General features: G+C 45.3%; 1 protein-coding gene across 1 annotated transcript in view; it reads left to right on the top strand.

The window, feature by feature from the left end:
• The window catches only part of LOC111956087 (catenin alpha-1), a 68812-nt gene extending 42648 nt beyond the window's left edge, over positions 1–26164 (top strand). The window contains exon 8 of the mRNA XM_023976520.3: positions 25913–26164. Coding sequence (XP_023832288.1) covers positions 25913–26149 — 237 coding nt within the window. The 3' untranslated portion in view covers positions 26150–26164. The remainder of the gene's footprint in view (positions 1–25912) is intronic.
• The last annotated feature ends 1180 nt before the right edge of the window (positions 26165–27344 follow it).

Raw genomic sequence — 27344 nt, 5'->3', positions numbered from 1 at the left:
CCCCCCCCCCCCCCACCACAAAAACCATGACATTATTCTGTTCTATTTACCAACTCATTCAGTGTGTGTCCCAAATGGCAACCTATTCCCTATATAGTGCACTGCTTTTGACCGGGGCCTATTGTGTAGTCAATAGGGAACAGGGTTCCACTTGGACACCAGCAGAGCGGTGCCGTGTCTTGACTGTTTTTGCTTTCGGAGCACATTTGTTTTTTCATACAGAGATAACATTTACTATTCTCTCCCCTCCCAGTGTGTCTCATTTTAAATATGACCATTTACATAAGAGCCCACTGTAGTGATTTCTCTATCACAATGTTATCAGCTAGTCCTAATCTCAACTGCTGCTGGAGAACTAATGCGACCACAACAACAGATCAGAGCAATAGATTTCCATTTTCATTTTGCATTTTGCATCCCAAATGGTACTCTAGTCTCTACATAGTGCACTACTTTTGACCAGGGCCCATAAGGAATAGGGCCCATCTCTCCTCTATATGAATGAGTGGTGGTACAGAACGGCATGGCAGATGCAGTAGATGGTATAGAGTACGGTATATACATATGAGATGAGTACTGTAGGGTATGTAAACATAAAGTGGCATAGTTTAAAGTGGCTAGTGGTACATGTATTACATAAAGATGTTGGAACATTGCTGCGGGGACTTGCTTCCATTCAGCCACAAGAGCATTAGTGAGGTTGGACGATTAGGCCTGCAGTCGGCGTTCCAATTCATTCCAAAGGTGTTAAATTGAGTTGAGGTCAGGGCTCTGTGCCGGCCAGTCAAGTTCTTTCATACCGATCTCGACAAACAATTTCTGTATGGACCTCGCTTTGTGCACGCTTTGTCATGCTGTAACAGGAAATTGTCTTTCAGAAAGTTGGAAGCACAGATTCGTCTAGAATGTCATTGTATGCTGTAGCATTAAGATTTCCCTTCACTGGAACTAAGGGGCCCAAACCATGGAAAAACAGCCCCAAACCAGGATTCCTCCTCCACCAAACTTTACAGTTGTCACTATGCATTGGGGTAAGTAGCGTTCTCCTGGCATCCGCCAAACCCAGATTTGTCCGTCGGACTGTCAGATGGTGATTTGTATTTCCAGAGAACGCGTTTCCACTGCTCCAGAGACCAATGGCGGCGAGCTTTACACCACTCCAGCCGACGCTTGGCATTGCGCTTGTTGATCTTAGGATTGTGTGCGGCTGTTAGGCCATGGAAACCCATCTACATGAAGCTCCTGACGAACAGTTCTTGTGTTGCCGTTTCCAGAGGCAGTTGGAACTCGGTAGTGAGTGTGGCAGAAGATTTCTACGTGCTACGCACTTCAGCACTCGGCGGTAATGTTCTGGTGAGCTTGTGTTGACTACCACTTCGAGGCTGAGCCGTTGTTTCTCCTAGACGTTTTCATTTCACAATAACAGCACTTACAGTTCCCCGGGGACAGCTCTAGCAGGGCAGAAATTTAACGAACTGACTTGTTGGAGAAGTGGCATCATATGATGGTGCCACGTTGAAAGTCACTGAGCTCTTAAGGCCATTCTACTGTCAATGTTTGTCTATGGAGATTGCATGGCGGTGTGCTCAATTTTATACGGGTGTGGCCGAATCCACTAATTTGATGGGATGTCCACATGCTTTTGTGTGTATATATATATATATATATATATATATATATATATATATATATATATATTTATTTATTTATTTATTTATTTTAGGGAGCTTTAGAATTTAGTATTCTAGTTCTAGACAGTTACATAGCATTGTTTAAATATTCCCCATGTTATGTTAATGACGAGCAATTCTATGACGCTAACATGACTGTTCTTGAATGTCCTAGTGACGTGAATGCATAATTCATTTTTAATTATATATTTTTTAACATATTCCCTGTGCAGTAAAAAAAAAAAAAGGGGGGGAGTTTTAAGTGGTGGGCGTGGCAGGGAGCATGGTAGAGGTCGGTCGTTGGCGCCGCAAAATTGAGGCCCCCACTTTGGCGCTGTGGAGAAATTGTATACTGAACAAAAATATAATAGATCATCTGAGACCAGCCACCCAGAGAGATGATGACACTGAGGGGTATCTGAGACCAGTCACCAGAGAGATGATGACACTGAGGGGTATCTGAGACCAGTCACCCAGAGAGATGATGACACTGAGGGGTATCTGAGACCAGCCACCCAGAGAGATGATGACACTGAGGGGTATCTGAGACCAGTCACCCAGAGAGATGATGACACTGAGGGGTATCTGAGACCAGTCACCCAGAGAGATGATGAACACTGAGGGGTATCTGAAGACCAAGCTCACGCCAGACGAGATGATGACACTGAGGGGTATCTGAGACCAGTCACCAGAGAGATGATGACACTAGAGGGTATCTGAGACCAGTCACCCAGAGACGATGATGACACTGAGGAGTAATCTGAGACCAGTCACCCAGAGAGATGATGACACTGAGGAGTATCTGAGACCAGTCACCCAGAGAGATGATGACACTGAGGAGTATCTGAGACCAGTCACCGAGAGAGCTGATGAAACAGGAGTATTACTGTCTGTAATAAAGCCCTTTTGTCTGAAACTGTTTGATTGGCTGCGTCCCTGGCCAGTCATGTGACATCCATAGATTAGGGCCTAATGAATGCGTTTCAACTGACTGGATTTCCTTATGAACTGACTGGATTTCCTTATGAACTGTAATTTAGTAAAATCGTTGACATTGTTACGTTGCAGTTATTGTCAACTATAGAATGTAAGCCAGTTTCCTGCAATTCTGGGATTTTCTCCAAGCAGCTGAGAAAATATTATTTTAAAGCGAATTTCCTGCAATTCTATGTGTTTTACCATGAATAAATCAGTGTTATTTCGTTCTAGCATAATAACTAAATGAATACTGCTAAATTCATTGTTTTGGGAATTTGAATTCTCCGTCTAGGTTTTATTTTGGTGATTGTTAGTTCTCAAAGATTATATTGTTGAAAGGAAATGTTGGGCACGTTGTCTTTCCTACATTTTATTTTTTTATACTCTTTGGACTTAAGTGACACACACTTAAACGGCCCGCGCAAGGATTACAAGAGCAGAAAAGTCCCTGCCATGTTAATTGGGAGCTAAAATGGCTGCCATAGAATGTTGTAATGTCATGTAAATGTATCATAATGCAGAAACCACATTGGCCCAACTATAAACACATGACTCTGGTACTCTCCATCTGAACTCTTCTCTACCTAGTGCCAGGCCCAACAGAAAAGCTTCTACTTGCTCTATCGGGAAGGAGTCTGTCCAAAATGCAACCCTTCATTTATAATGCACTACTTTAGACCAGAGCCTGTAGGGGTTTCTTCTGTGTATTTCAGGACACCAGTAAAGCTCTTTTTTTTTTTTTTTTTGTTGTTGTTGGTTAAAATCAAAAATATTCAATTAACTTTATTGGCAAAAGGTTAGGGTTGAGGCTGTGCCTTGTTTATGACAACCAAATGAACATTGTGATTTTTGTTACCATCTGAATCCCTGAGATCAAATCTTCTAGGTTTGTTTTGGGGCCAGCAGCATTAATCTGATCCAATCCTGGATTACGAGGCTTCCTGGACTGAATTCAATCAAACACACAGGATAACATGGCAACAGCTGTAAAGATTTACAGACATATTTACAAAGGGAGCGACGCACGAGAGGGAGAGTGTCAAGATGTGTTTTTATATATTTGCTGAAGTTTTTAAACCTGTTTTTGGTTAGATATTTTTTTTGGGGGGGGGGTATTGTGTGTAGATTGAGAGGAAAAAACTATTGTCTTATAAAATAAAAAGTCAAGGGGTCTGAACTTCCTGAATGCACTGTATATACTGTGTATTGTTCTGGTCGGTAGTGACCCCCAGATGGTAGCGGTGGTCGGCGTTGACCCCCAGATGGTAGCGGTGGTCGGCGTTGACCCCCAGATGGTAGCGGTAGTCGGCGGTGACCCCCAGATGGTAGCGGTAGTCGGCGTTGACCCCCAGATGGTAGCGGTGGTCGGCGTTTGACCCCGAGATTGGTATAGCGCGTGAGCGGTGTTTGACCGCCCAGATGGTCAGCCGTAAGTCGGCAGTAGGACCCCAGAATGGTAGCGGTGGTCGGTGTACCCCGATGGTGCCGTGGGCAGACCCCCAGAATGGTAGCGGTGGTCGGCGTTGGACCCCAGATGGCTAGCGGTTTGGGTCGGGTTGACCCCAGATGTGGTAGCGGTGGTCGGGCGTTGACCCCAGATGGTAGCTGTGGTGGTGGCGTTGACCCCCAGAATGTGGCGTGACCGGTAGTGACCCCAGATGGTAGCGTAGTCGGTAGTGACCCCCAGATGGTAGCGGTGGTTCGGCGTTGACCCCAGATGGTAAGCGGTGGTCGCGTTGACCCCAAGATGGTAGCGGTGGTCGGCAGTGACCCCCAGATGGTAGCGGTGGTTCGGCGTGTGACCCCAGATGGTAGCGGTGTCGGTAGTTGACCCCCAGATGGTAGCCGTGTCGGTAGTGACCCCAGATGGTTAGCGGTGGTCGGCGTGACCCCCAATGGTAGGCGGTGGTCGGGTTGACGCCCAGATGGTAGCGGTGGTCGGCAGTGACCCCCAGATGGTAGCGGTGGTCGGTGTTGACCCCCAGATGGTAGCGGTGGTCGGTAGTGACCCCAGATGGTAGCGGTGAACCCCAGATGGTAGAGCGGGAGAAGAAAAAACATGTCCAATATCTTAAACTTGACTGCTGACATGTAAAACATTTTGGGATCGTGTTAACAATGGACCAATGAAGAAGAAAAAAAAAAAGAAGAAAAAAAAATATATATATATTTTTCCCCCCCTTTTTTTATATATATATATAGTTAGTGTGGGTGGATTTTCCCTTTTATGAGGAGACCTTATCAATTTTAGCAGCAGACCACTTGATCTTAGTCCTCTTCCTGTATATTCCTGTGGCCCCTCCCCTCTGCCTTGCTACGAGGTATGGGTCTTCATCCACCTCCTGAGGACTTCAATTGGTTCAAATAAAGTACATGGGAGATGCCTCCTTTAGCCCAGGGAGTACAAAACCAGCCAGGGAGTTTGATCTGCACTGAGTCCAAGTTGGCTGCAGTTTGTCTGGCTCTCTCTCTATGTCTGCAGTGCCAGCTAATAGAACATGGGGGTGGAGTGTATTCTGTCTGCATGCTAAGGCTGTGGCCCTACGGACTCATGAATACGGATGAAATCTGTTTCGCATTCGTAAATGTCAGTTTTTGCCCAGCCGCAGTGAGAATTGTCCTTTGTGTGGGTAATATGTTAGTATTTTGGGATCTGACCGACAAGGACATAATGCCTGCTCCTCTCTCTCCTCTCCAGCTGTTGTAAGAGCTTTACTTACAACTGTCATGAAGTATGTGGTCTCTTCTGTCTAGACTGGGAGGGACAGGTTCCTTGTTTATCCCACCTTCTTTGTAAAGAGTTACACACTTCAACTTAACTTTTAACGCTTTGTAGATTATTGTGGTTGTCCTCCAGGCCTCAGGCTTTCTTGGTTCCCCCAAAACTGTCCCCTTGGGTTACACCTCACCTAACCACCATGGATGGCACCCTATTCCCTATGGGCCCTAGTCAAAAATAGTTCACTATATAGGGAAAAGGATTCCATTTGGGATGTAAACTTGTAAGTCCTGAACCACATGGGTCTGAACCACATGGGTCTGAACCACATGGGTCTGAACCACATGGGTCTGAACCACATGGGTCTGAACCACATGGGTCTGACACCACATGGGTCTGAACCACTGGTCCTCAACCACATGGTCTCAACCACATGGTCCTCAACCACATGGTCCTCAACCACATGGTCCTCAACCACATGGTCCTCAACACATGGGTCTGAAACCACATGGGTCTGAAACATGGGTCTGACCACATGGGTCTGAACCACATGGGTCTGAACCACATGGGTCTGAACCACATGGGTCTGAACCACATGGTCTGAACCACATGGGTCTGAACCACATGGGTCTGAACCACAGAAGGGAAAGATTTCTCCCTGAAAATCCATCAAGTTTTTCTAAACCTTCAGAAAGTATAGCACACAACAAAGTTGACTGACTGATACATAACTTTGCTTGTGTACCAAATGGCACCTCAATCCCTATGTAGTGCACTACTTTGACTTACGGAAAAAGTACCATTTCGAACACCAACTTGAAGTCCTGTATGAGATGTCTGGACCGAGAAAGACTGCACAAAAAACACTTCATTATTGTGTCTGGTGATTAGTGTCAGAGAAGACTTTTTCCAAATGTTGTCCATATTAAGCCCTGTAGCTGCTACCACCTTAATGAATGCGTTAGGTTTCATATTGATGTATAATATATGGTTAGTCGTATCCAATAAGTCCTCTTTCTAGAAGGGTACCGTTGTAAATGTCCACACACAGGTCCTCCTCACACCAGCCGTCCAACACCATTATCCTGATGGATCGGGACAGAGCTCTCGTCTTTTTACCGTTTTTCAGTGTCCTTCAATATGCATGCTGTGCCGGGTTCAGTCTGCTTAAAAAGAATTCTATTTTTTTAATAATCGGAAAAGCCCAATCGGCAATGCTTTCCCACACATGTTTCAAACCTACTGTGAACCTGTGTGGGTTTCTACATTACTCTCTCCACCCTAAGTGTGTATGTCAAGCAGTCCCCCCCCCCCAGCCCCCAACTGTCCCCTGGGAGGAGTCCAGTGAAGGACCTCTTCACCCCCCAACTGTCCCCTGGGAGGAGTCCAGTGAAGGACTGGTTTAGTGTAGCTTGTCTTATCTACAGCTTTATGTACCCTACCCATTGGAAAGGGATGATGGGAAATCATATTATTTTTGCGTGTGAGGGGACAGGCGAGAAAGAGGCGAGAGATGAAGCTGTTTATTTTTGAAAGGAGTCGATGTAGACTACAGAATGCAGTCCAGTATATTTTGTAGAATTTGCTTGCTGATAACAAGAGCTAGTCAAGTCAGCCCACGCTGTTGTCAACACTTGATAACCCTCCTCCTCCAATCTCTGTTCAATAACACAAACATGCCCATTCTCACTTGACCTTTATACGCCCTCCCTATATATACACTGCTCAAAAAAATAAGGGAACACTAAAATAACACATCCTAGATCTGAATGAATGAATATTCTTATTAAATACTTTTTCTTTACATAGTTGAATGTGCTTGACAACAAAATCACACAAAAATGATCAATGGAATTCAAATGTATCAACCCATGGAGGTCTGGATTTGGAGTCACACTCAAAATTAAAGTGGAAACCACACTACAGGCTGATCCAACTTTGATGTAATGTCCTTAAAACAAGTCAAATGAGGCTCAGTAGTGTGTGTGGCTCCACGTGCCTGTATGACCTCCCTACAACGCCTGGGCATGCTCCTGATGAGGTGGCGGATGGTCTCCTGAGGGATCTCCTCCCAGACCTGGACTAAAGCATCCGCCAACTCCTGGACAGTCTGTGGTGCAACGTGGCGTTGGTGGATGGAGCGAGACATGATGTCCCAGATGTGCTCAATTGGATTCAGGTCTGGGGAACGGGCGGGCAGTCCATAGCATCAATGCCTTCCTCTTGCAGGAACTGCTGACACACTCCAGCCACATGAGGTCTAGCATTGTCTTCCATTAGGAGGAACCCAGGGCCAACCGCACAGCTATGGTCTCACAAGGGGTCTGAGGATCTCATCTCGGTACCTAATGGCAGTCAGGCTACCTCTGGCGAGCACATGGAGGGCTGTGCGGCCCCACAAAGAAATGCCACCCCACACCATGACTGACCCACCGCCAAACCGGTCATGCTGGAGGATGTTGCAGGCAGCAGAACGTTCTCCACTGCGTCTCCAGACTCTGTCACGCTCTGTCACATGTGCTCAGTGTGAACCTGCTTTCATCTGTGAAGAGCACAGGGTGCCAGTGGCGAATTTGCAAACTTGGTGGTCTCTGGCAAATGCCAAACGTCCTGCACGGTGTTGGGCTGTAAGCACAACCCCCACCTGTGGACGTCGGGCCCTCATACCACCCTCATGGAGTCTGTTTTCTGACCGTTTGAGCAGACACATGCACATTTGTGGCCTGCTGGAGGTCATTTTGCAGGGCTCTGGCAGTGCTCCACTGCTCCTCCTTGCACAAAGGCGGAGGTAGCGGTCCTACTGCTGGGTTGTTTCCCTCCTACGGCCTCCTCCACGTCTCCTGATGTACTGGCCTGTCTCCTGGTAGCGCCTCCATGCTCTGGACACTACGCTGACAGACACAGCAAACCTTCTTGCCACAGCTCGCATTGATGTGCCATCCTGGATGAGCTGCACTACCTGAGCCACTTGTGTGGGTTGTAGACTCCGTCTCATGCTACCACTAGAGTGAAGCACCGCCAGCATTCAAAAGTGACCAAAACATCAGCCAGGAAGCATAGGAACTGAGAAGTGGTCTGTGGTCACCACCTGCAGAATCACTCCTTTTTTGGGGGTGTCTTGCTAATTGCCTATAATTTCCACCTTTTGTCTATTCCATTTGCACAACAGCATGTGAAATGTATTGTCAATCAGTGTTGCTTCCTAAGTGGACAGTTTGATTTCACAGAAGTGTGATTGACTTGGAGTTACATTGTGTTGTTTAAGTGTTCCCTTTATTTTTTTGAGCAGTGTATTAACAAGTCATAACAAAAAACAGTTGAAGCTGCAAGCAGCGTTGCTGGGGTTCAAGCTAGGTATTGGTGTTATTGGAAAATGTGTGAGTTTATAAGATGGCCAAAGTGTTAGTTTCCTGACGAGGTCCATCAGGAGTACTAGCGTTTCACAATGAAATGCTTCTCTCTACACACACACACACCACACACACACATATATATATATATATATATATATATATATATATATATATATATATATAATATATATATATATATATATATTATATATATATATTATATATATATATATATATATTATTATAGTCAAACGCTCATACACTGGCCCCATAGTGTCACCATCAGGACAAATTGGACACATCACCCTAGGATGAGCTGCTTCTGTATTCCTCACCACACATTATTAAATATTCTAAATCAATATGATAAGTATTTTGGGCAATTTTGTTTTTTTACCATGTTGACTACTACCAAATGTGTTATATAGCATCTATGGATGTACTGTTTCAAAGGCAACATTTTCCAAGACTGTAGCTGTAAGACGATGAGCTTCCATGAATGGGTTTCCTGTCCGACAGCGCCCCTATGCTGCCCACACAGAACCAAACTCTACGGGTTAGCTAGACTCTCATCCCTGAGCATGTCTGGGCATGTCTCTTGATCTGTTTGACTGAGATTACAACATGTGCCTGTTAATAAGCACCACTATCATCAAGGTGTTCCTAATGTTTTGTACACTCGATGTACTTACTGGATGATGTCGTCGATGCACTTATTAATGAAGCCGGTGACACGGACGTGGTAAACTCAATTCTATTGGATGAATCCAAGAACATATTCCAGTCTGTTAGCCTAACAATCCCGTAGCTTAACATCCACTTCATCGAGCCACTTCCGTATTGTGTGTGTCACTGCTACTTCCTGTTTGTGCTTGTAAGCAGGAATCAGGAAGATGGTTATGATGGTCAGGTTTTCCAGATGGAATGCAAGGGGGAGCTGCGTGTAAAATTTGTTTTTTTTCTCCTCTAGTTTCACAGGTGACATGCTGATTTCGAAATGAGGTCAACACGAATTTCAGTTATCCTGCATTAAAGTCTCCGACCACTAGCAGCGTGCTTTCGGTCAGCATTTTCTTGTTTGCATATGGCCCTGTACAGCTCGTTGTGTTTGGTCTTAGTGCCAACATTGGTTTGTGATGTGCAAAATAGCTACGAAAAACCATGAATATCTCTCTGTAAATGGTATGGTCTACAGTTTTTCATGAGGTATTCTAACTCAGAAGAGCATAATCTAGAGACTTCCTTAATATTAGTGATCGCGAACCAGCTGTTTAGAGAGACGCACACACTCCTTCCCCTGGGCTTCCCCAACTCCTCCGTTCTGCCAATGTATATATAAAAAAAAAAAAACCCAGCTAGATTTATATTTGTCCTTGTTCAGCATTGACTTGGAGAAACATGATATTACAGTTCAGAGTACGTTGATAGGATAGTATCGAACAGAGCTCACCCAGTTTATTTTCCAGTGATTGCACGTTCGCCAATAGAATGGAGGGTAGAGGAGATTTATCCACTTGGACGTGTTCTCGTCAGGTATTCTGCCTGCCGGCCTCTGTAGCACACGCAGGTTCCTTCGAGTGGCTGGGATTTGGGCATGGTCCGAGATAATCAGTGTCTTTCACCTCCGACTCATTGACGTAGAAGTCCTCGTCCAAATCGAGGTTAGTGATAGCTGTTCTGATGTCCCAGAAGCTCTTTTTGGTCTTCGAATACGATGGTGGAAATGTGCAAAAATAAAGTGACGATCCGTGCAAAATAATACACAAAATAGGTCAGGAGCCTGTGAAATGTCCGCTATTCCCTCCCTTTTCTTATCATGGCTGACCTTATTGGTCCTAGTGGGGGGAGAGACCTATGTACTGAATTTCATGACTCTAAGTCACATACTGTAGGGTGAAGGGCATGAGCCATCAGAGTTGGCATTTACAATCGAATGGCATTGCATGAGAGGGTGTGGGCTTTGTGCATTTACTAGGGGTGTAAAGAACCGTTCGCTGCGAGGACTTCGGTCCGCACTTTGAACTTGAATAAATACATATTTGCAAATTATTTTGATTTAAAAACACGAGGTCTATAGGCTATGCCTGCGCTGTTATCCCATAACATCTTTAGTATTTCTGAGCTGAACAAAACATTGCAGGCCATTCTGTTAAAACAACTAGAGGCAGAATTCAAATCAGAATTCAAATCTTAACTGTCAAATGGTCCTTTTGTGATGCGCAATCGGAAACTAGTTCTGTACGATGGGGGGCGGTGTGGTGGATAAAACGGGATTGGATGTTGTCGGCCAATCACAAGTTATCAATGGGGCACTACGGTCATAGAGCCTTTGTGTGGCAAAGCAAATTAGAAGATTATCTAATCAATGGAAGATGGAATTACAATTATGGAATGATAGTGTTTCACAGAATGACTTACATGCCAGTGTTGTGATTGGCTGTGATTTTCGCCTATTGATTTCTCCTGCCGGAGCGGCATCTGTTGTCAAAATTGGAAAAGCTGTTCTGACTTTGGCTTTGTTTTCTTGTGGAATTAACTCTCATTTCCTGGTTGTTAAAATTCTACAATTTGAGAGAAAACAAGCACTGAATAGTGTAGGGAATCATTGTACCATCTAAACTGCTGTGAAATAGTTTTTCAAAAACAAAACAATTTTTACAGCTGTTTTGAAGCGTCCACCATTGAGAAACGATTTCAAAGCGACTAAGATGGTTCAATGATTCACAAACTGAAATTGAGCAAACAGTGTAGAGTTTTTGCAATCAAGATATGATGGTCGACTTCCGCTAGATAACCCAGCCACAAAGTCAGAACAGTTGCTACTCCGGCGTGAGAAATGAATGGGTGAATATCACAGCCAATCACAACACTGGTGGGTAAGGAATACTGTGAAACACTATCATTCCAATATTAGATATGTCATGGACATTTTCAGAGTTTTTGTGAACGGCTTTAATATAGTAGTTTACAAATGTAATTTCTGCTGCTTCCCTCCCTCGGATCGGACCGGGTTTATACGGAACTGGTCCAGTTGCACTCAGGTCCGTTCGGAACAGGTGTCTTTTTTTAATGTATGACTTATTTATGTATATTACACCCGTGAAAACCTCTACTAGAGAGGACCAACATAACAACCTTGTCACGGCGGACAATGCCAGGGGCATTGTGAACGCTGTCACACAAGCTGGACTTTGACCACAAATAGGCTTCTTTTTAGTTTACCGCCTTTTGCCAAATAAAATAAATTACATTAACTGTTGTCATTTTAATTTTCCCATTCTACTGTAACTGAGCCGTGACCCCAAACCGCAATACATACCGAACCGTGGGTTTGGCGAACCGTTACACCCCTAGTATTTACCGTCATACCGAGTTGCACTCCTAGGCCTTACCATCGCAGAGGAATTTGCATGTAATTTTTTTCGTGAGGGAGGCTTGGCTGGCTTATACGCCCACCAACAACAACGTATCAGCTTGGTTGGCTTGTACCTACAAGCAACAACAATGTATCAGCTTGGCTGGCTTGTACCTACAACGATGGATCAGCTTGGCTGGCTTGGTACTACAACGATGGATCAGCTTGGCTGGCTTGTACCTACAACAATGGATCAGCTTGGCTGGCTTGTACCTACAACGATGGATCAGCTTGGCTGGCTTGTACCTACAACGATGGATCAGCTTGGCTGGCTTGTACCTACAACAATGGATCAGCTTGGCTGGCTTGTACCTACAACGATGGATCAGCTTGGCTGGCTTTTACCGACAACCAACAACGATGCAGCAGCTTGGCTGGCTTGTAACTACAAGATGGATCAGCTTGGCTGGCTTGTACGACAACCAACAACGATGCAGCAGCTTGGCTGGCTTGTACCTACAACAATGGATCAGCTTGGCTGGCTTGTACCGACAACCAACAACGATGCAGCAGCTTGGCTGGCTTGTACCTACAACAATGGATCAGCTTGGCTGGCTTGTACCGACAACCAACAACGATGCAGCAGCTTGGCTGGCTTGTAACTACAACGATGCAGCAGCTTGGCTGGCTTGTAACTACAACGATGCAGCAGCTTATTACCTCCTGTAATATCACAGCTGTAGGGGAAGCTCTTGAAGCTTCCTCCTGTAATATCACATTAACTGTGCATTATATTCTTGCATATTTTTTGGGTGGGAGACTGCACATGCTATACATGAACTAGTATTTTTCTTACTTGACAATGTTATAAAAAAAATATTTCTCAAATCAAAGTTTATTTTTCATTTACACAGATATACCTGGTGTACACAGTACAATTTAAATGCTTACTTGCATGACATAGGCCAGGAATAAGGGAATGTTCCCAGTGAAGAGAGACTAGGGTAGTGTTCTCCTCAAGCAGGCTGGTCAGTGGAAAAATCACTCCTTCAGGTCTTAACCTGACTTTGGTTGATTGATGGGTCGTTCTGGTGTGTCTCAGCCTGGAGGAAGAAGAACTGGGAGGGGGAGAAAGTACAGTGGTTTGATAAAGGCAGAGGTGTTACACTCCACAGCTCAGATGGCATGTGTATTAAAAAGGTCAGATAAATGAAAGGACACATGTAGATGTAGGGGAAGAAGAGCAGGAGAGGATGGGAAGATGGGGGGGGAGAAGAGAAGATGGGGGGGAGAAGATGGGGGGGGAGGAGAAGAAGCATGTCAAAGTTATAGCAGCAGCACCTCAGATCTTGTGCATCAGTAATTTCCTGGTGACCACGCACAAAGTTATTTAGTTTTGTTCTATTTAGCGCCGTCTCTGTTTTAATTCCAGACCAGTTTCCTCTCCGGGTCCACAGTATCTAATTTCAAGCACCACCGATGCAACTTTCAGGGAGTGAGTCATAGAACACACACACACACACGCGGAACATGTTGCCATGGCGACGTGACACTCTAGCGTTGGTTGTCAGACGAGATGGTGGGGGGTGCGGAGTGTGTGGGGTGGGCTAACTAATAAACCCAGAATTGTAACATCTGACTAGTTGAATGTTTTAAACGTGTATATGGCAGCGGAAATGTTTTTGTTTTTCTCTCCCTCTGCGTCTAGAGTGACTCACTCCGTGGCACCTCCATTTCAGGGCTTCACATTCAGGTACATTTGCCAGTGGCATTCTGGGCCAGTACCAAGTGAAAATTACTGGCCGAATGAGGTAAATTACTGGCACGGGCCAAGATCACAGGAAAGCAAGTTATGCACGCTGAATTTCAATTGTGGGTGATTGCATGTTTCATTTGCAGCCTGGGCAAGTACCTTATATAACAGCCAAACATATAATCTCTGAAGCAGCATGGTGGCTGATGCACGATCACCTGTCTGATGCAGCATGGTGGCTGATGCACGATCACCTGTCTGATGCAGCATGGTGGCTGATGCACGATCACTGTCTGATGCAGCATGGTGGCTGATGCACGATCACCTGTCTGATGCAGCATGGTGGCTGATGCACGATCACCTGTCTGACGCAGCATGGTGGATGCATGGCCGATGCACGATCACCTGTCTGAAGCAGCATGGTGGCGATGCACGATCACCTGTCTGAAGCAGCATGGTGGATGCATGGCCGATTCACGATCACCTGTCTGATGCAGCATGGTGGATGCATGGCCGATGCACGATCGCCTGTCTGAAGCAGCATGGTGGCTGATGCACCATCACCTGTCTGATGCAGCATGGTGGCCGATGCACCATCACCTGTCTGATGCAGCATGGGGTGCATGGCCGATGCACGATCACCTGTCTGAAGCAGCATGGTGGCTGATGCACCATCACCTGTCTGATGCAGCATGGTGGCCGATGCACCATACCTGTCTGACGCAGCATGGTGGCTGATGCACGATCACCTGTCTGATGCAGCATGGTGGCCGATGCACCATCACCTGTCTGATGCAGCATTACCTGTCTGATGCAGCATGGTGGCGATGCACCATCACCTGTCTGATGCAGCATGGTGGCGATGCACATCACCTGTCTGATGCAGCATGGTGGCCGATGCACCATCACCTGTCTGATGCAGCATGGTGGCTGCATGGCTGATGCACGATCACCTGTCTGACGCAGCATGGTGGCTGATGCACATCACCTGTCTGATGCAGCATTACCTGTCTGATGCAGCATGGTGCGATGCACCATCACTGTCTGATGCAGCATGGTGGCATGCAGCATCCCTGTCGATGCAGCATGGTGGCCGATGCACCATCACCTGTCTGATGCAGCATGTGGCCGATGCACATCACCTGTCTGATGCAGCATGGTGGCCGATGCACCATCACCTGTCTGATGCAGCATGGTGGCCGATGCACCATCACCTGTCTGATGCAGCATGGTGGCCGATGCACCATCACCTGTCTGATGCAGCATGGTGGCCGATGCACCATCACTGTCTGATGCAGCATGGTGGCCGATGCACCATCACCTGTCTGATGCAGCATGGTGGCGATGCACCATACCTGTCTGATGCAGCATGGTGGCGATGCACCATCACCTGTCTGATGCACATGGTGGCCGATGCACATCACCTGTCTGATGCAGCATGGTGGCTGCATGCCGAGGCGTCGGGTTGTTACCCAGTCGGCGAATCATTAGCTAGATCAGACTAAATATGATAGTTGCTTGTTTAACCCCGATACAATCCCACTGGCACTAATAAAATTGTGATTTTGTTTATAATTAGTGTGAATTTTCAGTGGCCTACTGTTTGTTCATTCAAATGGCCTATACAAATCCTGTGGTTACTTTGTTGTCATGCCTGACATTCAGATTGTAAAATGCTACCAATTGCGGGGGGGGGGGGGGTTGTTAAATAAATCACACAGCACTGGAAAGCTGGCATTTCCCTCGTTTCAATAATTACCATCAAAACTGTTCTCTTTTCCTGAGATTGCGTTGAGACATTTTGCCTGGTGACTTATTAGAACAATTTTCTCACCTCACACCAATCCTGTGTGCGAGTTGCGTCTTCTTGCCACCCGCAGTTGATATCAGCTGTTTAAATAATCGACACGGTTCATTAAAACAGCTTCTGGAATAGTAAAAAAAAAATGAAAAATTCTATAGACTACAGAATAGCATATTAATTTGTTTTGTCTCCTGTAGGCTATTTAACCAACGAGTGATTGGTGTAAATATTCATGTCTTGACAAGCAGGCCGCTTGTTAAAAACCTCGTCTGGATCTGCCCCTTTTTTTTTGTATTTCAATTTCCCCTGACATGACGTACCCAGATCTAACTGCCTGTAGCTCAGGACCTGAAGCAAGATATGCATATTCTTGGTACCATTTGAAAGGAAACACTTTGAGTTTGTGGAAATGTGAAAGGAATGTAGGAGAATATAACACAATAGATCTGGTTAAATATAATACAAAGAAACAACATGTTTTGTTTTTTTGTACCTTCTTTGAAACGCAAAGAAAGGCCATAATGTATTATTACAGCCAAGGTGCAATTTTGACTTTGGCCACTAGATGGCAGCAGTGTATATGTAATATTTCAGACTGATCCAAGGAACTATTGCATATCTATTCAAAATGTATCAAGACTGTCTAATTGGTTTACTCATACATTTAAGTTCATAATTGTGCACTCTCCTCAAACAATAGCATGGTATTATTCACTGTTATATCTACTGTAAATTCGACAGTGCAGTTAGTTTAAATTCTTATCTTTCTGCTCATATCAGATATGTCTATGTCCTGTGAACTGTTTTTGTTTCTTACAACTCATGCTAATCGTATTAGCCTACATTAGCTCAACCATCCCGAGGACGGGACACCGATCCTGTAGAGCAGGGGTGTCAAAGTCAAATGGACGGAGGGCCAAATAAAAAATTTAGCTACAAGCCGAGGGCCGGACTGTTCGAATGTTCATTGAAAAATTTTTAAATGACGCATATAGTCTAGTGAACCTAATTGAACCTACTGAAAACCTAACAAATATATTCCAATATGATCAGATAAATAAAGCAATATTTTCTTATGGCTCTGTCAGTAATCTTTAATTTTCAACAGACACAAAAGACAATTTCCTTTATATAAAATCCCCATAACATGAACATTAAATGAAAGAAACGGTATTCAAGGCACCATCAGTAGCCTATATTTTCTATTTAGCAAATGTGGGCTAAATTTACTTCAAAGAAAAAAAACATATAGCAATTTTCTATCATCCACTCAACTGAAATATTTTTAAATATAATTGGATTGAAATACAATAAAATAAAGTGCAAAATCTATTAATCAAAAACAACACTTTGTTTAAGGAGAAAGTAACATGCAGTGAAAACAAATATTAAACTTTAACTTTTAAACTTGAACTGAGTAAAACTCTAAATATGTGATTGCACAGTAATGTTCACTTGTTTGAGGTTGAGGGTGATACTTGGTGGTGTCCCATCTTTTCCACAAGTTCATCAATGTTCGGGGTAAGGCTCTGAGCTGAGGAAATCCTCAGAATTGAGTGGAGGTGTTCAGCAGTAAGTCGACTTCTGTGTGATGTTTTGTTCAGGTCATCAAAGAAACAGTTGTTCACACAGGTATGTGCTGCCAAACATAGACAACGTTTGAGCAGCCTGGATGCGCAGCTGGGGCATTGTGTCGGGGAGGAAACGGGCGAACTCCGCAGCACCCACTGCCGCATATTTTGCCCTCAGTGCATCATTGCATTGGAGGTCAATCAACTCCATTTGGAGGTTTGGTGGTGAGCTTTCCACGTCAACAGCAAATGGGTACCGAGCAGTTCCAACCTGCTTTTTTGTGCTTCAAAGTCAGCAAATCGGCGTCGAAAGTCAGCGGCAAGCATACCTATTTTATCAGCCAACTGTGCGCTCGGGCCACTGGTAGAGAGCTTTCTTTCATGGTCTGGCAGCTGGGAAAGTGGCTCAAATTTTCTTTCCGCATCTGCGTCTCCCACAGAGTCAGTTTGGTTTTAAATGCCTTCACTGTACTGTACATATCAAGATGACATGATCCCGACCCTGCAGCTGCAAGTTCATTGCATTCAGATGACTCGTAATGTCACACAGAAAAGCCATTTCACACAGAAACATTTCGTCTCGGAGTTGTGTTGTGTCTTTCCCTTTGCTGTCCAAGAACAGACAAATCTCCTCACGAAGCTCGAAACATCTTTGAAGCACCTTTCCCTGGCTTAGCCATCGCACATCTGTGTGATAAGGCAAATCACCATGCTCCGTTTCTAACTCCGTCAGAAATCGCTTGAACTGGCGGTGATTCAAACCTTTGGCTCTGATAAAGTTAACTGTGCGCGTGATGATGCTCATTACATGCTCCATTTTCAAGGCTTACCGCACAACGCTTCCTGGTGTATGATACAATGATAAGCTGTCAGCTCACCTGTCGCGTTTTCCTCTTGCATCTTTTCCCGTATCTTCGCCACCAGTCCGCTCCTGTGTCCACACATCGCAGGTGCTCCGTCGGTTGTCAAACCCACGAGTTTTCCCAAGGCAGCTCCATCTCATTTACACATCTTGACACCTCTTCATACAAATCATGCCCCGTAGTTGTGCCATGCATAGGACGTAAAGCCAAAACTCCTCTGTCACGCTTAGGCTGGAGTCCACTCCGCGGATGAAAATTGACAACTGGGCAATGTCAGAAATGTCGTGCTCTCATCACAGCCAAGGAATATGCAATGAAATCTTTTCCCTTTTTCACAAGCTGCTCTTTTAGATTGATGGACAACTGGTCTACTCTCTCGGCAATGGGTTTCTGCTCAGACTCACATTTAAAAAGAGTTGCCTTTTTTCTGGGCAAACTTCGTCACAAACTTTAATCATGCAGTTTTTGATGAAATCCCCCTCCGTAAATGGCCGGGCTGATTTAGCGATCTCTTCTGCCAAAATAAAACTGGCCTTGACAGCAGCCTGGCCTTGTGATTTGGCTTTTTTGAACAGAGCCTGTCGAGATTTGAGGCCTCGTTTTAATTCCTCTGCTTTTGTAGCCTTTGTTCCATGTCCATATTCTTGTTTTTGTCGCGTGTTTCGTTTCATAATGTCGTCTCAAATTATACTCTTTCAGTACCCCACACTTTCTCCACACAGAAGACACACGGTTTCCAGCTACCCGTGAACATATACTCCGACTCCCACCTTGTTTGAAACCCCCGGTTCTCAGTGTCCACCTTCCGTTTTGCCATTTTTGATGGGTATCTGAAAGTTAATTTTACTGTGATGCTGACGACTGCTGTGCCAATAATATTGAAATGAAGCAGCCTACTGTCGGTGCGTCACCGTTGCATTGTGGGAAATGTAGTATTGGTGCGTGTAAAAGATCTGCGGGCTGCCGGCTTGCTGCGGTCTGCGGGCCGGTTCTAATAATAAAATAGATCATCCCAGGGGCCGTAAAAAACCTTTCTCGGGGCCGGATGTGGCCCGCGGGCCTTGACTCTGACATATTGCTGTAGAGGATTTATTAATTAACCTTTCTTTGCTAATAATGACATTATTTAACCCCCCCCCCCCCCGACTCCATAACATCACACCAAAACAGCAGCTCGGACCCAATATCACATTCTTCTTTCATTTCAGAAGGATGAGCGAGGGTTACTACAGTATGAGCCCTCTAAGAGTGTAGAGGCTCGCTCACTCGCTCAGCTCTAAGGTATCAGTCTGTAAAGTGTAAGCTAATGCCTCCACAACAATACAGTATTATATATTCATAAGCTCATCTGGCGATGAAATGTCTCCACGGTCCACTCTCTGCTATCGGAAACCTCATGTTCCCCTCATCTCAGTTTGTGGTACTGCCGCTCTGTAACAGACCATCACCAGCAAAGCACCCCCACACCATCACACCTCCTCCATGCGTCACTGTGGGAACCACACATGCGGAGCTCCATCCCATCCCATCCCTTCGTCTCACAAAGACACAGAGGTTGGAACCAAATATCTCAAATTTGGACTCATCAGACCAAAGGACAGATTTCCACCGGTCTAATCTCCATTGCTCGTTTTTCTTGTCCCAAGAAAGTCTCTTCTTATTGGAGTGCTTCAGTAGTGGTTTCTTTGCAGCAATTAGACCATGAAGGCCTGTTTCATGCAGTCGCCTCTGAATAGTTGATTTTGAAATGTCTGTTAATTGAACTTTGAAGCGTTTATTTTTGCTTCAAACGAGGCTGGTAACTCTAACTTATCCTCTGCAGCGGATCTGGGTCTTCCTTTCCTCTGGCGGTTCTCATGAGAGCCAGTTTCATTCTAGCACTTGATGGTTTTTGCCACTGCACTTGAAGACACTTTAAAAGTTCAAGAAATGTTCCGACTTGACTGACCTTCATGTCTTAAAGTAATGGACTGTCGCTTCTCTTTGCTTTTTTGAGCTGTTCTTGCCATAATATGGACTTGGTCTTTTACCAAATAGGGCTATCTTCTATATACCAGCCATACCTTGTCACAGCACAACTGATTGGCTCAAATGCATTAAGAAGGAAAGAAATAACCCGAAGGGGAAGCTCTTAAAGCGTCCTCCTGTAATATCACATTACAAAGAAGTAACCCAAATGTACACCTGTTAATTGAAATGCATTCCAGGTGACTAACTTATGAAGCTGGTTGAGAGAATGTCAAGAGTGTTCAAAGCTGTCATCAAGGCAAAGGGTGGCTACTTTGTAGAATCTCAAATGTAACATGTTTTGATTTGTTTTACACTTTTTTTGGTTACTACATGATTCCATATGTGTTATTTCATAGTTTTGTTGTCTAGACTATTATTCTACAATGTAAAAAATAGTAAAAATAAACCTTTGAGTAGGTGTGTCCAACTTTTGACTAGTAGTGTATATACTGAACAAAAATATAAACGCAATGCCAAGTGTCGACTGGAGTGGTGTAAAGCTCGCCACCATTGGTCACTGGAGCAGTGGAAACGCGTCCTCTGGAGTGATGAGTCACACTTAAACATCTGGCAGTCCGACGGATGCCAAGAGAACTCTACTGGTCACATTGCATAGTGACAAGTGTAATGTTTGGTGGAGGAGGAATAATGGTCTGGTGCTGTTTTTCATGGTTCAGGCCCTTTAGTTCCAGTGAAGGGAAATCTTAACACTACAGCATACAATGACATTCTAGATGATTCTGTGCTTCCAACTTTGTGGCAACAGTTTGGGGAAGGTCATTTCCAGTTTCAATGTGAAAATTACCCACGTGCACAAAGCGAGGTCCATACAGAAATTGTTTGTCGATCAGTGTGGAAGAACTTGACTGGCCGGCACAGAGCCCTGACCTCAACTACATCAAACACCTTTGGGATGAATTGGAACTATAACATCTAAGTCTTTGCTAAGTAAAGCCCCTCCTTATCTCAGCTCACTGGTCACCATAGTAACACTCGCTCCAGCAGGTATATTTCACTGGTCATCCCCAAAGCCAATTCCTCCTTTGGCCGCCTTTCCTTCCAGTTCTCTGCTGCCAATGACTGGAACGAATTGAAAAAATCACTGAAGCTGGAGACTCATATCTCCATCACTAACTTTAAGCATCAGCTCTCAGAGCAGCTCACAGATCATTGCACCTGTAAATAGCCCATCCAATTACCTCATCCCATATATTATTTATTTTGCTCCTTTGCACCCCAGTATTTCTACTTCCACATTCATCTTCTCCACATCTATCACTCCAGTGTTTAAATGCTAAATTGTAATTACTTCGCCACTACGGCCTATTTATTGCCTTCGTTATCTTACCTCATTTGCACACACTGTATATAGACTTTTTTTCTATTGTGTGATTGACTGTATGTTTGTTTATGTGGAACTCTGTTGTTTGTCACACTGCTTTGCTTTATCTTGGCCAGGTCGCAGTTGTAAATGAGAACTTGTTCTCAACTGGCCTACCTGGTTAAATAAAGGTACAATAAAAAAACTTGACTGGCCTGCACAGAGCCCTGACCTCAACCCCATCAAACACCTTTGGGATGAATTGGAACGCCGACTGCGAGACAGGCCTAATCTTCCAACATCAGTGCCCGACCTCACTAATACGGTTGTGGCCGAATGGAAGCAAGTCCCCACAGCAATGTTCCAACATCTAGTGGAAAGCCTTCCCAGAAGAGTGTTGGCTGCTTTTGCAGTAAAGGGAGGAGGGGACGACGACAACATATTAATGCAAATTATATGTTGAAAGATCAGGTGTCTGCTTACCTTTTTGGTCTTGCAGGTATATCTGTGACCAACAGATGCATATCTGTATTCCCAGTCATGTGAAATCCATAGATTAGAAGGAAGTTTGAGAGATGCAGTAGAGAACCTTGTTGGGAGATAAATCAATGAGGCTTTGTTCCCATTGATATCCTGAGGCTGATTGGATCGCCGCAGCAGATTAACAGTGTAAGAGATGACTGAGGCAGTTCTTCTCTAATTCCCAGTTTATAAGACTTTGCAGCCAGTTTGAGAGCATCGTGCTTTTACACCTGCATTGTTTGCTGTTTGGGGTTTTTAGGCTGGGTTTCTGTACAGCACTTTGAGATATTAGCTGATGTACGAAGGGCTATATAAAATTCATTTTATTTGATTCCACAAATTTCTCCCGTAGAACCTCCAACCAGAGTTTTATATGTAAATAACAGTAATACATTTGGGGAATGAGTATATTTGTCCTGTTACGTACAAGTGTGCCTAGAGTTAACAAATCCGGGTAGATGTTGTCATTTGTTGGACGAGAATGTCTAATCCACGTTTGCGGGTAGTCATACTTGGGGTTTATTTTCAATGTTTTTTTGAGTTTCTTTCCGTTGCTAGCAAAAGAAACATCGACTTCTACTAGTGAGATTCATCACAGGAACAAGTGATGACTCCAGTGCCTCTGTTACCAAGGTAACGTTGAAGAGGCAGCTGTTTCGTCTCGTGATATTTTTTTGGTTCGAAGACGACGATCACAGAATATACATTTAGATGGAGCAATATACTGCTTACTAGTAATTAATTTCTTGTTTTTAGAAACACAACGTAATTGTCATCGGTTTGTTTCTTTTGTGTGTTTTTGGTGTAATTATGGCCAAAGAAATTGTATTTTTCATTAACCTTCCAAAGTGGTATACAAAAAATAAAGGTTAGTTTTAGTCCCTGGTGTAATGGAAATGTGTCTCCCCCCCCCCCCCCCAAGACACTTGCAGGGTGAGTGAGGTCATAGCCAGGGTCACGGTTGTCCAGTGCCTTCTGTAGTAACTGGGGTGAAGTGCCTTGTTCAAGGTCAAAGCGACGTATATTTTTCATCTCTTTGGATCCGGGCATTGAAACCAGCGACCTTTTTTAGGTTACTGGTTTGGTTTACTGGCCCAACACTCTAACCTGGAGGCTTCCTGCTGCCCTGGTTATAGATATAGAGCACCACTTTGGACCAGAGCCCTGTGTCCCATAGTCCAACGGAGTGCACTACCTAGGGTATAGTGTGTCATTTGGGGTGTTCATAACTATAGGTATCCATCATCTGGGAGGCCTCTGGGGCTTTGAGAAATAGACTGTTTAGACACCAGACTTCCCTGCAGGTTTAACAGAAGGCCTGTCGGATCCTGTCAAATCTCTTTGTCTCTCATGCCTGTCATCTTTTTCGCTCTCTGTTTCTCTCTCTCTCTCCCTTGAGGTCTCTTCCCACTCCATCTCTCTCTGCCAGCTGAAAGGGTTAGGGTTTGCCAAACTGAAAGCATAAACCACCACATTTAACCATGGAAAGGTGACTGAGAATATGGCTGAATACAAAACAGTGTAGTTATTCCCTCCATAAGGCAATCAGACAGGCTTAATGTCAGTATAGAGACAAAGTGGAGTCACAATTCAACGGCTCACGCGAGACGTATGTGGCAGGGTCTCCAGACAGTCACGGACTACAAAAGGAAAACCAGCCCCGTCGCGGACACCGTCTCGCTTCCGGGCAAGCTAAACGCATTTTCCCGCTTTGAGGATAACACAGTGCCACCGACACGGCCCGCTGCCAGGGTCTGTGGGTTGTCCTTGAAGACATTTTAAGCGTGTTAACCCTCGCAAGGCTGCCGTTCCAGACGGTATCCCTAGCTACGTCCTCAGAGCGTGCGCAGACCAGCTGGCTGGAGTGTTTACGTACATATTAAATCTCTCCCTATCCCCAGTCTGTTGTTGCCACATGCTTCAAGATGGCCACCATTGTTCCTGTTCCCAAGAAAGCAAAGGTAACTGAACTAAATGACAATCTCCACGTAGCACTCACTTCTGTCATCGTGAAGTGCTTTGAGAGGCTAGTCAAGGATCATATCACTTCCACCCTACCTGATACCCTAGGCCCAATTGATCCACAGATGATGCAATCGCCATCACACTGCACACTGCCCTAGCCCATCTGGACACGAGGAATACCTATGTAAGAATGCTGTTCATTGATTACAGCTCAGCATTCAACACCATAATACCATCCAAGCTCATCATTAACCTTGGTGCCGTGGGTCTGAACCCAGCCCTGTACAACTGGGTCCTGGACTTCCTGACGGGTCGCCCCCAGGTGGTGGAGGTAGGAAACATCACCTCCACTAAACTGATCCTCAAAATGGGGCCCCACAAGGGTGCGTGCTCAGCCTCTTCCTGTACTCCCTCTTCACCCATGACCGCGTGGCCAAGCAAACCTCCAACTCAATCATCAAGTTTGCAGACGACACAACAGTGGTAGGCTTGATTACCAACAATGATGAGACAGCGAGGAGGTGAGGGCCCTGGGAGAGTGGTGCAGGAAAATAGCCTCTCACTCAACTCAACAAAACAAAGGAGCTGATCGTGGACTTCAGGAAACAGCAGGAGCACCCCCCCTATCCACATTCACAGGACCGCAGTGGAGAAGGTGGAAAGCTTCAAGTTCCTCGGCGTACACATTAATGACAAACTGAAATGGTCCACCCACACAGACCAATGTGGTGAAGAGGGCGCAATGGCGCCTCTTCAACCTCATGAGGCTGCAGAAATTTGGCTTGGCACCTAAAACCCTCAAATTTCTGCAGATGCACAATTGAGTGCATCTTGTTGGGCTGTATCACCGCCTGGATTTTTCAACTGCGCTGACAGCAGCCGCAGGGCTCTCCAGATGGTGGTGCGGTCTGCCCAACGCATCACCGGAGGCAAACTTCCTGTCCTCCAGGACAGGAACGCCAAAAAGATCAAGGAAATTAACCACCCGAGCCACTGCCTGTTCACACCCGCTATCACCCAGAAGGCGAGGTCAGTACAGGTGCATCAAAGCTGGGAACGAGAGACTGAAAAACAGCTTCTATCTCAAGGCCATCAGTGTATATTTAGCCATCACTAGCCGGCATCCACCCGGTTACTCAACCCTGCATCCACCCGGTTACTCAACCCTGCATCCACCCGGTTACTCAACCCTGCATCCACCCGGTTACTCAACCCTGCACCTTAGAGGCTGCTGCCCTAAATACTGTACATGGAATCACTGGCCACTTTAATAATGGAACACTAGTCACTATAATAATGTTTACATACTGCTCTACTTCTCTCATATGTATATACTGTATTGTATACTACTGTATTTTGGTCAATGCCACTGACTTTGCTCGATCTAATATTTATTTATTAATTCCATTTTACTTTTAGATTTGTGTGTATTGTTGTGAACTTGAACACACACATTTTGCTTCACCCGCAGTAATATCTGCTAAATATGTGTATGTGACCAATAATATCTGCTAAATATGTGTGTGTGACCAATAATATCTGCATGTGACCAATAATATCTGCATGTGACCAATAATATCTGCATGTGACCAATAATATCTGCATGTGACCAATAATATCTGCTAAATATGTGTGTGTGACAATAATATCTGCTAAATATGTGTGTGACCAATAATATCTGCTAAATATGTGTGTGTGATTTGAATAAGATTTATAGCGTGTTTGTTTTTTGGTACTAAATGCCTTATACTCTGTTTTTCTGTTCTGTCTGTCACACTTCCTCTCTCTCTCGTTCTCTCTTCCATGATAAAACAAATCATTGGATGGACCCTCGTCTTCGAAGTTTGATTTATTGTTTCAATATATATTTTTTAAATTAAAATGTTTTATTTTTTTTGCGTGGGTGTTTGGACTCTTTGGGACAGACTACATCCGAGTGGGAGAAAAGGTGTTGTGGGGTTGAACCTGTGTCTCTGGTGGGGAGAATGAATGTGTTACCACTCTGACCTCTGTTTTCTAACCCAACAGAAGCAGATCATCGTGGACCCCCTGGCGTTTAGCGAAGAGCGTTTCCGCCCGTCTCTGGAGGAGCGCTTGGAGAGCATCATCAGTGGCGCCGCCCTCATGGCCGACTCGTCCTGCACCCGTGATGACCGGCGCGAGCGCATCGTGGCCGAGTGCAACTCTGTCCGTCAGGCTCTGCAGGACCTGCTGTCCGAGTACATGGGCAATGTAAGTGTCATCTCTTTCTCTTTCTGCTACTAACCCAGCTTATGGACAGGTAGGCGCCTCATCTTCTCCATCGACGCAGTGCAAGTCTCATCACGTTCACACAGTTGCTGTTTCACCTCTCCACTATCTTTCCTCTCTCTCTGTTCTGACTCCTCTCACCTTTCCTCTCTCCCTCTGTTCTGACTCCTTTCACCTCACCTTTCCTCTCTCCCTCTGTTCCGACTCCTCTCCCCTCTCCATATCTTCTCTTCATGGACATGACAGGTAGGTAGTTATCTTGCTCAACAGTGTCTCTGTGTGACTGAGTTTGAACCTGGGTCTCCGCCCCAATCCCCCTCTTTTTTTAATCCCCCCCCAATTTCGTGGTATCCAAGTGGTAGTTAGTATTGTCTCATCGCTGCAACTCCCGTACGAACTCTGGAGAGGCGATGGTCGAGAGCCGTGCGTCCTCCGAAACACAATCCAACCAAGCCTGCCACAGGAGTTGCTAGTGCGCGATGGGACAAGGACATCCCTGCCGGCCAAACCCTCTCCTAACCCGGACGACGCTGGGCCAAATGTGCACCGGCCCATGGGTTGTGGCCGGCTGCGACGGAGCCTGGACTCCAACCCAGAATCTCTAGTGGCACAGCTAGCACTGCAATGCAGTGCCTTAAACCACTGCACCACTCGGGAAGCCCCCAGTCTCCCTCTAGCCCGGGTCACCTCCCCAGTCCCCCTCTAGCCCGGGTCACCTCCCCAGTCCCCCTCTAGCCCGGGTCACCTCCCCAGTCCCCCTCTAGCCCGGGTCACCTCCCAGTCCCCTCTAGCCCGGGTGCACCTCCCCAGTCCCCCTCTCGGCCCCCGTCCGCCAGGCACACACACGGATTTCTTTCCTTTTTTTTTCTGTACAAACATGAAGAAGCATTTATCAAGAGATTAGGGAACAAGAATTTCTTAGTCCACAATAATTGGCCTTTGAAATCTATTAATCATTCAATAGACCCCATTATTCTCCAGAAGTGATAAATACACAATTTTAGGACCTAGCCTTGTAATCAATCTGGATTGGGTCTACTTAGTGATTGCTTAGAGGGATAAACATTGTCTCTGTGAAAATCAAACATTGTTTAGTGGGTTTATACTGGCTTGCGTGGGGCCATCCTCCTGTTTTTAGCTGTTTAGGGGTAGAAGAGGTGAGAAAGGGACTGGCTGGTGAACTCTCAGGGTTCTGGAAGGAATGGGTTTC

The sequence above is a fragment of the Salvelinus sp. IW2-2015 genome, linkage group LG31, assembly GCF_002910315.2.
Source record: "Salvelinus sp. IW2-2015 linkage group LG31, ASM291031v2, whole genome shotgun sequence".
Classification (NCBI taxonomy): domain Eukaryota; kingdom Metazoa; phylum Chordata; class Actinopteri; order Salmoniformes; family Salmonidae; genus Salvelinus; species Salvelinus sp. IW2-2015.
This window is presented reverse-complemented; position numbering and strand designations above follow the sequence as displayed.